The sequence below is a fragment of the Callospermophilus lateralis genome, chromosome 5 (assembly GCF_048772815.1).
Source record: "Callospermophilus lateralis isolate mCalLat2 chromosome 5, mCalLat2.hap1, whole genome shotgun sequence".
Taxonomy (NCBI): domain Eukaryota; kingdom Metazoa; phylum Chordata; class Mammalia; order Rodentia; family Sciuridae; genus Callospermophilus; species Callospermophilus lateralis.
In genome coordinates, this window is record NC_135309.1 from 48,986,402 (window position 1) to 48,998,808 (window position 12,407).

Consider the following 12,407-nt stretch of genomic DNA (forward strand, 5'->3'; position numbering starts at 1 on the left):
AAGATGTAAATAATCATGAGCCAATATAAACACAATCAGAAATTTTCAGAAGACTACTTTCTAATTGAGTTTTCAGAGATAATACACTTTAAGATCGTGATAGATATTCCTTAGACAATTGCATAGCAAACTCAAAAAAATATGTATGGTTTGCATGTAACACAAACAAGGAAAGCAGGTGAGTTAAGGGCTGCAGCAGGTGGGATGGGTGGTCCTTTAAGGGGCAGACCCTAGCCTAGCTAACTGATAGTAATGAATATGTAATGTAGGCCCAGTGTTGCCAGATACTTCAAAATTTCAAGAAGCTAGAAATCTTCACCTTTTTCTACAAAATATATATATGCATGTACGATGTTGGAGATGGAACCCAGGGTTTCCTGCATGCTAGGCAAGCACTCTAACAATCCCCAGGTAAGTGGCTTTCGAGTGCAGTTTTTTGACACACACGTTCTTAAAACAAAAAAGTATTTTTCACAGTGCTTTTGGCATGCTATCTAAATCTAAGAAGCTATAATTTATATGAATTTTTTTTCAGAAAGACAGCTTCAACTTATATTCACATCTAGTTTTATTAAAATTATTTGGCAATTTTGATAGCAGTACAAACTCTTTTAACTATGACCATGGAACATATTTGATATGAGTCTGTTTTTGGTTTGTTGTAGTTTTGGGTACATGTACATTTCTAAATCCTCTACCCTTCATTTCATTACTAAAGGAGAATTGCCTTAAGTTTCTCTATCTATTATCCATAGAAAAGGAATTTGTAAAATAAGGCTGAAAAAATAAAACACACAGATCCAAAAAATTCTATTTGAATATCAAGAACATACAAAGAATATTAAAGACATCTACGTTTAGTCCTCCAGATAGCAAAGCAGGCATTTGATGTCTATGGGTTCTTGTTTTCACTTATTGCTAATTACAATTCAGAGACCAAAGTATTTCTGAAAGTCATTTAAAAAACCCTCAGTGAAACAAACTCCTAGCCTGGTTCAACGGAATTAGAGGATCGAACCAGGAGAGCATATGATTTGGCCTGTAAAATCACAAGACTTTTTCCTTTAGTGAGATTTTTCTTCTGCAGTTGCACAGGGCACTATGGCTTGTTTAATGCCTTATCATTAACATCTGCCTTACAGTAGATCTAAATATTGGCTTATTTAAGTGTGTTACTGGACAGCAAATGGTGAGAGCCTCCCTGTCCAAGGCAAAAGTTGTGTGGACCTTAAAGCAAAACCTTGTGGGGTTCAGTACTTCTTAGTTGTTCTCCAGCGAACCTGAAGTTGGCTGTAAGAAAGGAGAGAAGAAAGCTGGGTAAGAATTTTTTTCTCAAGACATTTCAGCTTATTTTAAGTCATCTTGCTTCTGCAGCAGGGGATGAGAACTTGGCAAGGCAGTGGAGCCTTGTTGTTTTGTTCCTGATAAGATTATCTCTTGGTTAAGAATATGGGAGATAAAGACACAACAAGGCAGTAACTTGAGAAAATTCCACTTTTGCTTCTCTCAAAGGCTGTGCTTTTGATAGCTTCAAGGGGATTATTTTCAGGTGCTATTTCTGGACACTCCAATTACCAGTAGAGACCATTTCACTCAACAGCCCATTTATTTCACCAGGTGTAGAAGACTGCTTGCTGTACAGATGCCGTATTATTTTTAATTGGGCAGCTGTCCTATTATTTTTAGGTGGAAATGTTTGTTCCTTAAGAAGGAATAGAATGAAAGTAGCAGAGCACTTGCCTTGCATGCACAAGGCCCTGGGTTCAATTCCCAGCACAGTAAAAAGGAAAAAAAACAAAACAAAACCCAAACTCTGTTATCTGTGATCTAAATAGCATCACATCTCAAAGAAAAAGCAAATTTAGCAATCAAAATGGACAAGTTTCATTAGTTATATCATCAGAATAGAACCTCAACTTTATAAAGTTTAACTATGCAACTTATTTGTACTGCTCCAACAAATGAAATCTATGAAGAGTAAGTCATGAAAGTTATATTAAATCATTTCAATTGCCCAAATAAATGAAGAGAAAACATTTTCTTTTTTAAATTTTTTTAAAATATTTTTTTAGTTGTTGATAGACCTTTATTTTTATTTATTTATATGTGGTGCTGAGAATCGAACCCAGAGCCTCACACATCCCAGGCAAGTGCGTTACCGCTGAGCCCCAGCCCTAGCTCCAAGAAAACATTTTCTTTAGGAATGAGCTCACACTTTGAAGTTTCTCAATAAATAATATTTTGCATCTAATTTTTAATACAATTGAGAATATAGTCTCCAAAATTCAAGATATAATTAAGATATATTGGGTCTTTCCCCTGAGCTCAGGTTCATCTCATTTTTTTTTAAATTTGAGAATACTTAAAACTTAAGATAGTCAAATAATATTTATAACAATAGCAATGCATACAGTGTTATATTGCCAACTCACAAAGCAGTAAAAACCCAGAAAAGAGAAATTATACTTACAAATGGAGTTCTGATTCCAAATTTGCTGTGGAATGTCATGGTGACTTTGTTTTTATGTCCTGTTCTTTGATCAAAGGCGTGGCACGTATCAAAAGGAGGACTGTACAAGTGCAGACTCACGGCAGGTTCTGTATGGCTGATATTTTCTACTCGATGTAAGCCAATGGAATCTGAGTAATATCAAAGAGGAAAGAAGAGATACAAGAGCTTAGATGACAGGCAAGAACTTTTGTTAATCACCTGATTCTGAGTCAATATTGATACATATGGAACTAACAGAAATTAGTTAGAATTAAACTTCTATTTAAAGACAGTGACAGATGGTTAGTGACAATGGTTACTCAGACACATTAGCTTCTGCTCCTTCCTGAAAATCCCCTCCTATTGCAGTAAAGAAATTAAAAAAAAAAATCAACATACAAAGACAAAAAAAATGTAAAAGAGAAAATGTTAGTAAATATTTGAAGGCTTGAAAGATGGATGTCTTTGCAAAGGACAGCTAAATCCTCAGTCACTTGTGAGGAAAGTCAAGGAATAAACTGATTTATGTCTTGAAGCTCTTACATAACTAGGAATTGGCAGCACCAGTTATTTCTGGAAATTAGGGTGAATATGGGGCTAAAATACACCAATGGTTGAAAGACTACTTAGGAAGCAGAGTCTCTTTCACAGATTCTCTCTCCCTTTCCTTCCAGTAGAAGACAGATCTATTCTCCAGAAAGTATAATAGGTGAACTTGGGACTGGTGGACCATAGGTAAAAAAAGAAAAACAAACAAACAAACAAACAAACAAACAAAAAAAAACAGGTGAATTAAACAAAAATTTACATATTGAATGATAAGATCCCTGCTTTTATAACTACCTAGCTTCTGGACAGAATTTTTCTCTCCAGGTAGGAGATGGGAAGCTGCTTCTCAAGGAATTTTATTGGCTCAAAAAAAAAAAATATCCTAAAGTATATTTTCATTGTTAGTTTCTAAAGGAAAGGGCTCTTTCAGACTACCACAGAGTGAAATCCAATTGACAAGCTCTGGTAGTTTAGATAGTTTAGAGCTATCTATTAACTTTTTTCTCCCTTGGTTTTTACACATTAGCACATGGCCAAGGCCACAGGATATTTGAGCTGGCCTCTAGTACATAGGCTAGAGCAACCTGAAAAATGCAACTTCAAACAATGGTTACTCAGGAAAAGACTTTAGAAAGCCTCTCATTAACATCCTCAGTAAGATAAAATTTTATAAAAGGGATCAAAAAAGAAAAAAAAATAAAAGGGATCAGAAAATGAAAAGGGCTTTAGAAATAAAAATCTGGATGGAAGAGTGGACAGAAAAAGCCGAGGGTGACTCAAAGAACAAAACGACAAAGAAAAAATAGAAAAGAAAAATATCAGATGAATAGTTGAGAAGGTTTAAAATTTAAACAACAGAGTTTCAGCAACATAACAAAAAGAAATAACCTGAGGATATTTTCTAGAATTGAAGGACGCAAATGTCCAGATTCAAAGAACCCACTGAGTATCCCGCACAGTGAAGAAGTCATCAAGCAAGATGCATCTGTGTGACATTTTGCAACACAAAATGATGGCACTAAAAGAAAAGATTCCAAAAATTTCTAGAAAGCAAACAATGTCTAGGTTTCATAGATTTAAGAATCAAAATTGCACTGGACTTTTGACAAGAACACTGGTAAACCAAAAGACAAAAATGATGATCTTCATAGTTCTGAGGGATGATGTTTGCCAGATAAGTCATCATCTAAGTCCAGCTTAATTACCAATTGAGTTGCAGGGACTGAAGACACAGATTTTTAGATATTTGAGGTCTCAAAAATTTACATTCCATGATTCTTTTCTCACAGTGCTGCTGGAGGATATGTTCACTAAAATAAGGGTGTGAAGCAAGAACAAAGGAAACAGGAGACCAGGAAACAGAGAATCAATACAAAGGAGCAAAGGGATGCTTGGGATGTTGTAAGGGGAATCTCAAGTTGACAGCCAAGCCATGGTTTAGAGATCATCCCATTTGTATTGAAGTAGTCAAAAAGCCCTGGGAGAAATACTTTCAACCAGATTTTAAAAAACAAAACCCCAAAAGACTCAATGAAGAATAATATCTAGAAGCAGAAAACTTAGGTTCTACTTCTAGCTAGAGTGACAAGCTAGGCTACCATTGAACAAGTCACAATTTTGAGAATCTTCTTATTTTAGAAATAAGGGTTTCCCTATTTCTAAAAGTGCCTTGATTCTATAACTTACTGCTTTTGTAATGTATTAAGCACAATTCTAAATAAATGCTCAGCCTTCCTAAGAATTAACTGCCCTGGATACAAATAATTTTGTTTCTCCAGTTGCAGGCACATATACCATCCAATCTACTATGGAAATCCTGCAAAGAAAGACCCTGAAAAAATAAGTCACCATCCTTTAGAGAAGCCCTTAATTTCAGTATCATGTATGAGCCCTACTGTTAATAATCCCAGCACTGTCACTACTGCATTTTGATTTTTGCCTTCTCTTCCTTTATGTTCATGATGTGCCTTGCCTTTCTTAGTGATATTTAGGAAGGCTAGTTTCACCCATGCACTATTGATTTTTCACACATTACAATAGGTGACTTGGTCTCTTTACCCCAGTTCTCCCTTCTCTTTCAGCATGTGTTACCAAATTGATCAAGATATTCCCAATTACAACTCTATTTACTAAAGAAAGCTTATACTTTCATCTATTTTTTGGAAGTCCAGGTCCCAGTATCTCTCTATTCTCTTACTACCACCTTCCAAGCCCATTCTTCCTTCTTTGTTTCCCCATTCCTGAAGTTTCCAGTCTTTGTAAGGACTGCCTTCACTCATCCTCTTTCTTGTACTCTATCCTCAATCTTGCATCTGTACAAATCAGAGGTTGAAAATCTGCAGCTTTTAAGTATTTGGGGTAGTCTACAGAAAGATTTAGTATATCCCACCCAATATTTTATTGATTGACAAAAATTCACATAAAAACCAGAAGTTCCAACTTCTATGGAAAAAGAAATCAGATGATATCATTGGAGCTGGCAATCACTGCTATCCCCTTAGTGTGGCTTGCACACTTCAGTTATCAGGTCCTCACCACAGCCTTATGCCCAGGCTGCAGTACTCACTTATCTACATGCTTGGCTTCTACAGCCTTTTACATTGGAGGACCCCTGAAAAGGCTTATCTATTTTTCAAGATCTAATCTATTTTCTCAAAGACTCACTCCCGCTGCAAGTGATTGTTCTGAAAGGCTTTTGGCTTTATTGTGTATGGTACAGTTAAGAAACTGTCTTATAAATGTGGTATGCCTTATATATAGCAACCCTCAAATATCTGAGAAGATGAGTTAAGAATTTTCAAGTGCATAGGAAATGAATAACCTTTTGTTATGTAAATAGAGGGAAAAAATTCCCATGTGGTCTGACCTTTGTAAGTGACTTGCATTTCTAAACCAATGATTTAACAAATTTAGGCCAAGTATTAGGGCCAATAGAAGACTAAGACATATGAAGGAACAACTAGCTTTGAAGTCTATGTAATTCTTTGTTTTATATAAGTGGGAGAACATCCTAATTAAGAGCATATGCTCTGAGAGTTCAAATCCTGGCTGTCACTTAAAAGCTGAATGACTTCAGACAAGTTATTTAATCTTCCTATGTGTTGGCAACCTCATGTATAAATGAGAATTCAAATTATTTATCTCATATGTTTTAATGAGCTTTTTGGAAAGTTCCCATCCCTATCCCTTTTGGGAAAATAGAAGTTAAATCACTACCTCTTCTGAAAAGTATTTGGCTTTCCTATACCATACCCAGGAAAAGAATGAATTCTTGGTAAGACATCTATAATAAATCACTGCCTCCAAATATATTCTTTTCCTTGAGGAAAGTCTTTTAAATATGCTGTTTGCATTTTAGAAAAACAGAGACTAGCTGGTGTTCTTAATCACCTCCAGAACATTTCTTTACATTTTCTAACACAAAGATTACTATATCCAACTTGATCTCTTTTGTTGAAAGACTCTATTTAATGTGTGTTTCTAATTTTTTTTGTCTGTTTTGTGTGTTCTAATCTTCTCAAATTTTGGCAGGTAAATCACCTTTTACCACCCCTTTAATAAACGATTCAAACCCAAAAGCAAAGTTTAAAAAATAAAACACACTGTGTTTAGGTCATTACCCAAGTATTTTAAATCATGACTCTAACAAATTTCAAAAGATGCATGTAAGTAACCAGCATTTTAGATAAGAGACCATAGTTTTTCCCACTTGCCCTTAGAGAAAGGATAGGATGTTACCATTGATGTAGGCACACTGGTTTTCCCTCAAGGTCCTTTCAGACTTCTTAATCATCTCATTGGATTTTTTGTCAGGCCAGGCAAATAAAGTCTCCTTTAGATTTCCTTGCAACAGCTTCAGAAAGCAGTGGGAGTCCGTGTGATCATGAATACTGCTATATATACACAAAAGGACAATTGAACTCAGTAGCTGGTCAAGTATCCAGTCTGCCCAGAGCTGACACGTACACACTGTCCAGAGGACAACTCCCAGGCCCAAATCAATTTCTGCCAAATTTTCAAAATGTCATCAGTTTATAATGCAACATTGTTCAGGGCCAAGTAATAAAATAATGTATCATCCATCTCAAGGCATTTATGGGGCACAGTTTTGATACATACCTCTACTAAAGAGCAGTTAATTTTTTTAACATTGTTGTAATACTAATTTGACAACAAGAACATAAAACCAGAAATCTTTTATGTTTCCCAAATACAACTCTAAATAACTCACACTGAGCTAGAATTTGATTATGATGGCACATTAGAAATGGCAAAGTAGTATGCAAGGCCCTGGTTTTAATTCCCAGCACCACAAAACAACAAAAAGTACATTAGTGAAATTCTGAAGAGAATAAAGATAATCATCCATAATAATTACACCACACTGAAAAGATCACTTAATATTTTATTTAGGCCTTTCCTCTTTTCTCCTTTACATTTAAGGAAAGAATGGATTTATTCATGCAATCTTAAATGGTATCTAGGTTTCTGAAGTAGAAATAACTGCAGAATTGATTAAAATATACATACCTATATATGTTTTTAGTATATATTTTGTATTTTGAATTCTATAACTACATTCACAGTCTAGTCATAATCCCTGATAAATACACTTTTAAAAATGCTGGATGAATAAATACAACTCCATTCTATATGAATAAATAAATTCTAGGGACCTAACTTTCTAGAGTCATGTAAATTTATATTTCCTTTCTCTAATAATTTTTTTAGCACTCTCAAATACTAGGAAGGACCTGTTTAAAAAGTATTCAGTTGGCAATAAGACTGGCACATGTACAAACTAAAGACAGGAACCAGTTTTTATTTTAATTAATTAATTAATTAATTAATTAATGGTACTGGGGATTGAACTCAGAGGGACTTGACCACTGAACCACATCCCCATCCCTATTTTGTATTATATTTAGAGACAGGGTCTCACTGAGTTGCTTAGCATCTTGCTTTTGCAGAGGCTGGCTTTGAACTCACAATCCTCCTGTCTCAGCCTCTGGAGGTGCTGGGATTAAAGGCAGTGCCACCACACCCAGCCAGAACCAATTTTTAAAGAACCAGCATTAGTTTTAGTTGTGTACAGGTAAAGAAACTAACCAATTAACATGAAGTACAAAGAAATTTCCTGAATTTGTAAATATTTTTCTAGCTCAAAATCTTGAAGATTTGGTCTTTGGTCCCACAAATGTTTACCCACCCCAAACACCACAAAGGTCAGTTTAAACAGAACTCCATTAAAAAAAAAAATTTTTTTTTTTAACTACATAGAAGGCAGGAGAAACATTGAATTAGATAAATACTTACCTGATTTGCCTCATTTGGGGGACTGGTTTTAATATATAGTGTATGCCTTAACTCCTTATTCTAATTTCCATGGAAATTTTTATGGGAATTTGGGGACCATGTGATCAAATAATTCTAAAATATGAAATTAGTGGCTAGTCTGGTACTGTGTACTTCTCATATGCTTGGACAGATACTCTAAGAAATACCAAAAGGAATTATTATATTACCTGCCATGTCCTTCACCCCAGCATAAAATCATCAAATTGAATTTCCCATTTCCTTGATCCACAAGATTTCGGGTATACCTAAAAGAAGAACATATTCAGATGTTTGAATTCATCGAAACAAGTACCAGGAAAAACAAGGGTTACAATGTACCATTGCATTTACAAATCCAGGTCTCCAGAGAGACTGGAGCCTAGATCTAGTGCCTTAGGCCACTAGGCCACACTAACTGTCCTGGGTACCTGTGTTACTACTTCTACCTCAAAACAACTTTGAATGTTTTTTTCCCCCTGTATTTTGTGGTTTTAGGTTGTTTGTTGCAGGTCCATGAAGAATGAGAAGATCATATTGTGAAGCACCACATTTACAGAGTTAGCTAATCAGTTTTAATTAATTGCATGGAAAGATTATAGTGGTGGTGGGGGGGGGAAGAAGATTTTACAATGGTCCATCACACAATCTCAAACTGATAAAAACGTTTCTTATAGAAGGTATTTGAAAATTGCTCCAGGGAAGAATGTTGCTATTGTTTTCAGCATTTTTTCTTCCCTGTAGCTAATGTAGGACTTGAGAAACAAGGTTTCATTAAATAGCTATTCTAGAATTCTCTTTAATTTTACTATTAAAGCCCAAACACAAACCACATTCAGAAGCACTCATGATGAAAAGTTCTCTACAAATAAGTTGGGGGTACCCGGGATATTATTGCCCCCATCTAATTAGCCAAGTTTGATGATTATGATATTTAGTTATTTTAAGAGAAAGAGATCTATACTTTTTTTTTTTTTTTGGTAGTGTTTGTTCCCTTAGTCACTCATAACCTGCATGCCCTTTCTGTCCTGTCCTTCCCCTCCCAGAAGCTCAGGGCCAGGTGCTTTGCAGCATGATCCTTGAGGGAGTTGCTTGGTAAGTGGATTTTAGCTGACACCCTTTCTTTGTAGCTCTTGATGACCTAGAAAGGGGTGGTACGTACAGTAAAAGTATTTCCAGTAAACTGAGTTTCTATACCAGAATCCTACTTTTCCCTTCACCTGTCTTAGGTGGTCTCTTGTTTCTTTGGGCCTTATTCCAAAGAATTTACTGTCTGGCTCATACTAGAATATATTTTGTAGAACGTATTCTGCATTGGTAATGCATGGGCCACCCAACCCCCATAGGTCATACATCAGAATTCTTCAGTGCTAGGAACCTAGGCTATGATCAAAGTACTTCATTTCTGCTCTCCCTTTTTTCTTCTTCTCTATTCTCCCAACTACCCACTCAGGACTACACCATTATTTTAAAGAGCCTTGCCTTAACTCAAGCAACCCAACCAATTATATTTCAAAAGGTTTTAAATCAAGACTAATTCAAGGTCCCTAGAAATGCTCTTGTTTAAAGATGAGGAGCTATTATAGCCCACCCTGCCTAATTAATTTCACTTGGTCAATACTATATCTAGTCAGATATATTACTGGAATAAAACTATTAATGTCATATGTCCAATGGAAATTGAGTAGTGGTTTAAAGTGCAGGCTCTAGAACAATAATCTTATTTGAACCTTGACAGAAGTCCTTCTCAGGTTGTTCAGTCTCTTTGTAGCCTACTAGTCATTTCTTGTAAAGCCGGGATAAGAATGATGCCTGTCTCATTTTTTGTAAAGAAGTAACTTTGTATACTTCTTTGGAAGAGTATCTAGCCCATAAAAAGTTCTCAATTGTATGGAGCAAATGCAGGCACATTTAAAAAATGTGGTAGGATTGTTGATAGCCATGGAAGGACTTGACTAGCAACTGAGTTGAAAGGTACCAAAGGAAATTCCTAAAGCCACTTTGCAAACAGAATGGAAGCCCGAGTGGCCTTCACCTTTAATCCTAGGATAGTTGAAATGTCCCTGATAACAAAACTACCAAATACCCTTCCTGTTACTGGGAAGCAACTAACAGAAACTACTACCTGAGAAAAGAGATGTCATTCTTTCCTTGTTCCTTTCTTTCAGGTTTCTCCCCTCTGCCAGTCTCAACCCAATCAACCATTAAAGATTGAAGCGCTGGCTGCCCTTTGGAAAAGCTGAACCTCTCACCCTTAGTGGTGATTAAATTTTATTTCTGCCCCTAGGGTATAGTTAATCATTTTTACTTAACAACTATTCTGGGCCTTTAAAGGTCTCAACCTACCAGGACACCTCCCTCAAGCTCCTCCTTGAAGTATGAGTCTTCAACTTAATTTCTACCCCTAGGATAAGAGAGAGCCAAGGAGCAGAAAATGCGACACTATTTTTAGTTTTCGAAACCAGTTAGTGGATTTGAATAAACCCACAGTGGAAAAGTTAAATTGGTTTGGAAGAGGGAAGAGCAGAAATTGAATAGTAGCAACTGACAAAATCAAGACTCTGGTGCCCGGTTGGGGCAACCGAAGGCATAGTGATAGAAAACTGATGTCAGGGAATTGTGTCCCCTGCCATCACCGCTTTTCCTCGATAGCAGATGTAGTTCTCTACTCCGGACACCTTTATTAGTCCAGCCAGTCAGTTCCTCCAGGCTGCTAGCGAGCCAGAGCCTGAGTTCCTCTGGCTGTGGGGATGCCCCCGAGCCTCTGAGTCCGGGATTGACAATCGCTCCCTAGCGGAGGGCATTGTTCCTGAGGCTGAGGACCAGAGCAGTTGGGGTTGGAGCAGAGAGGTTGGTCGGGGAGAAGAAAACCTCCGCTGAAAAGTGGCCTCCCTCTCTTGGCTCCAGCCTGCCTGCTGTCTGTCTCCCGGCTGTGGCGACAGTAGGATCCACCTTTTGCATGCACGGCTGCAGTGCAGCCCCAAACGCAGAGCGCCAGCCCAGCCACCCGCCATCCAGGGGCGAGAGGGTGGGCGCGGTGCGGCCTGGGCTTCACAGAGACAGACTCCGGTCAGGGTCGCTTGGCTTTAAGGAGACAGCGCACTCACCTGTACTGGTCGAACTTGGCATACATCGCCCACTCGGCGGGGTCGCTCTCGTAGGCTTCCAAGACGGCCTGTACCTCCTCTACATTGACCTCATCGCCTGCAAAGAGCTGGTGCAGAATGCGGATCAGATCGTTCAGGGTCCGGGGCTTCAGCACCTCAGTCTGTTCCATACCGCTCCGAGCTGGCTGCAGTGGAGTCGCTGAGCGAGTGGAGGCGGCGGGGGCGAAGGACCTTCACAGCAGACCACACACACACACACACACACACACACACACACACACACACACCCAGACCCTCGAACACCAAACGCAAAGAAACCCTTTTTTAAAGCTCTGAAGACTCCCGGCAGGCAGCGTGGAAGGTAGGAGGGCCGCTATAGACAAGCTGCGCGAAAAGGACTGGACCAAATCTGCCAAGATCACCCTCCCGGGCCCTTTTTAAGCTCTTGGAGTCAGCCAGGAATGTACCAATGGCCCTCAGGGGGTGGGGTGAAGCGGAGAGCCACCCAAGGAAGGTGGCAGAGGCGGGGACAGCCTGAGGGAAAGGCCAACACACACAGGCAGTTCCTGCGCGTTCCCTTGGCTCCGTTTGCCCTACGAGAGCCCCATTCTCTCCCGGGTCCCCAGTGCTTGCCGTGGGCTTTGCGCAATCTCTACCAGACCTTAACGTCGTATTTTTGGCGGACCATCCCAACCTTTCTCCCCGCACCACTTCTTCCGCTGTGGATCGCATCCCGGGGTCGTGTACAGAAAGGGTCAGAAGGAGACCTCTGGGGTTACGCTGAGGAGGGGGATGGAAAGGAACCTGGGCTTCCAAATACAGCTAAGAAATTGTGAGGACCCTGCAAAGATTGAAGACGGATTCTTTTCCCAGGCAGGAAAGACTGTTTTATAGGTTGAAACTATCGATAATATGCCCAGGCCAGA

General features: G+C 38.5%; 1 protein-coding gene across 1 annotated transcript; it reads right to left on the bottom strand.

Annotated features, from left to right (window-relative positions):
- Nucleotides 1-550: 550 nt before the first annotated feature.
- Cdo1 (cysteine dioxygenase type 1) lies at nucleotides 551-11,902 on the bottom strand. The gene is made up of 5 exons (XM_076856660.1): nucleotides 11,482-11,902; nucleotides 8,566-8,643; nucleotides 6,779-6,933; nucleotides 2,471-2,640; nucleotides 551-1,290 (listed from the first exon to the last, which is right to left on the bottom strand). The coding sequence occupies exons 1-5, from the start codon at nucleotides 11,649-11,651 to the stop codon at nucleotides 1,261-1,263; spliced, it is 603 nt and encodes a 200-aa protein (XP_076712775.1). The 5' UTR covers nucleotides 11,652-11,902; the 3' UTR covers nucleotides 551-1,260.
- Between the last annotated feature and the right edge of the window lie 505 nt (nucleotides 11,903-12,407).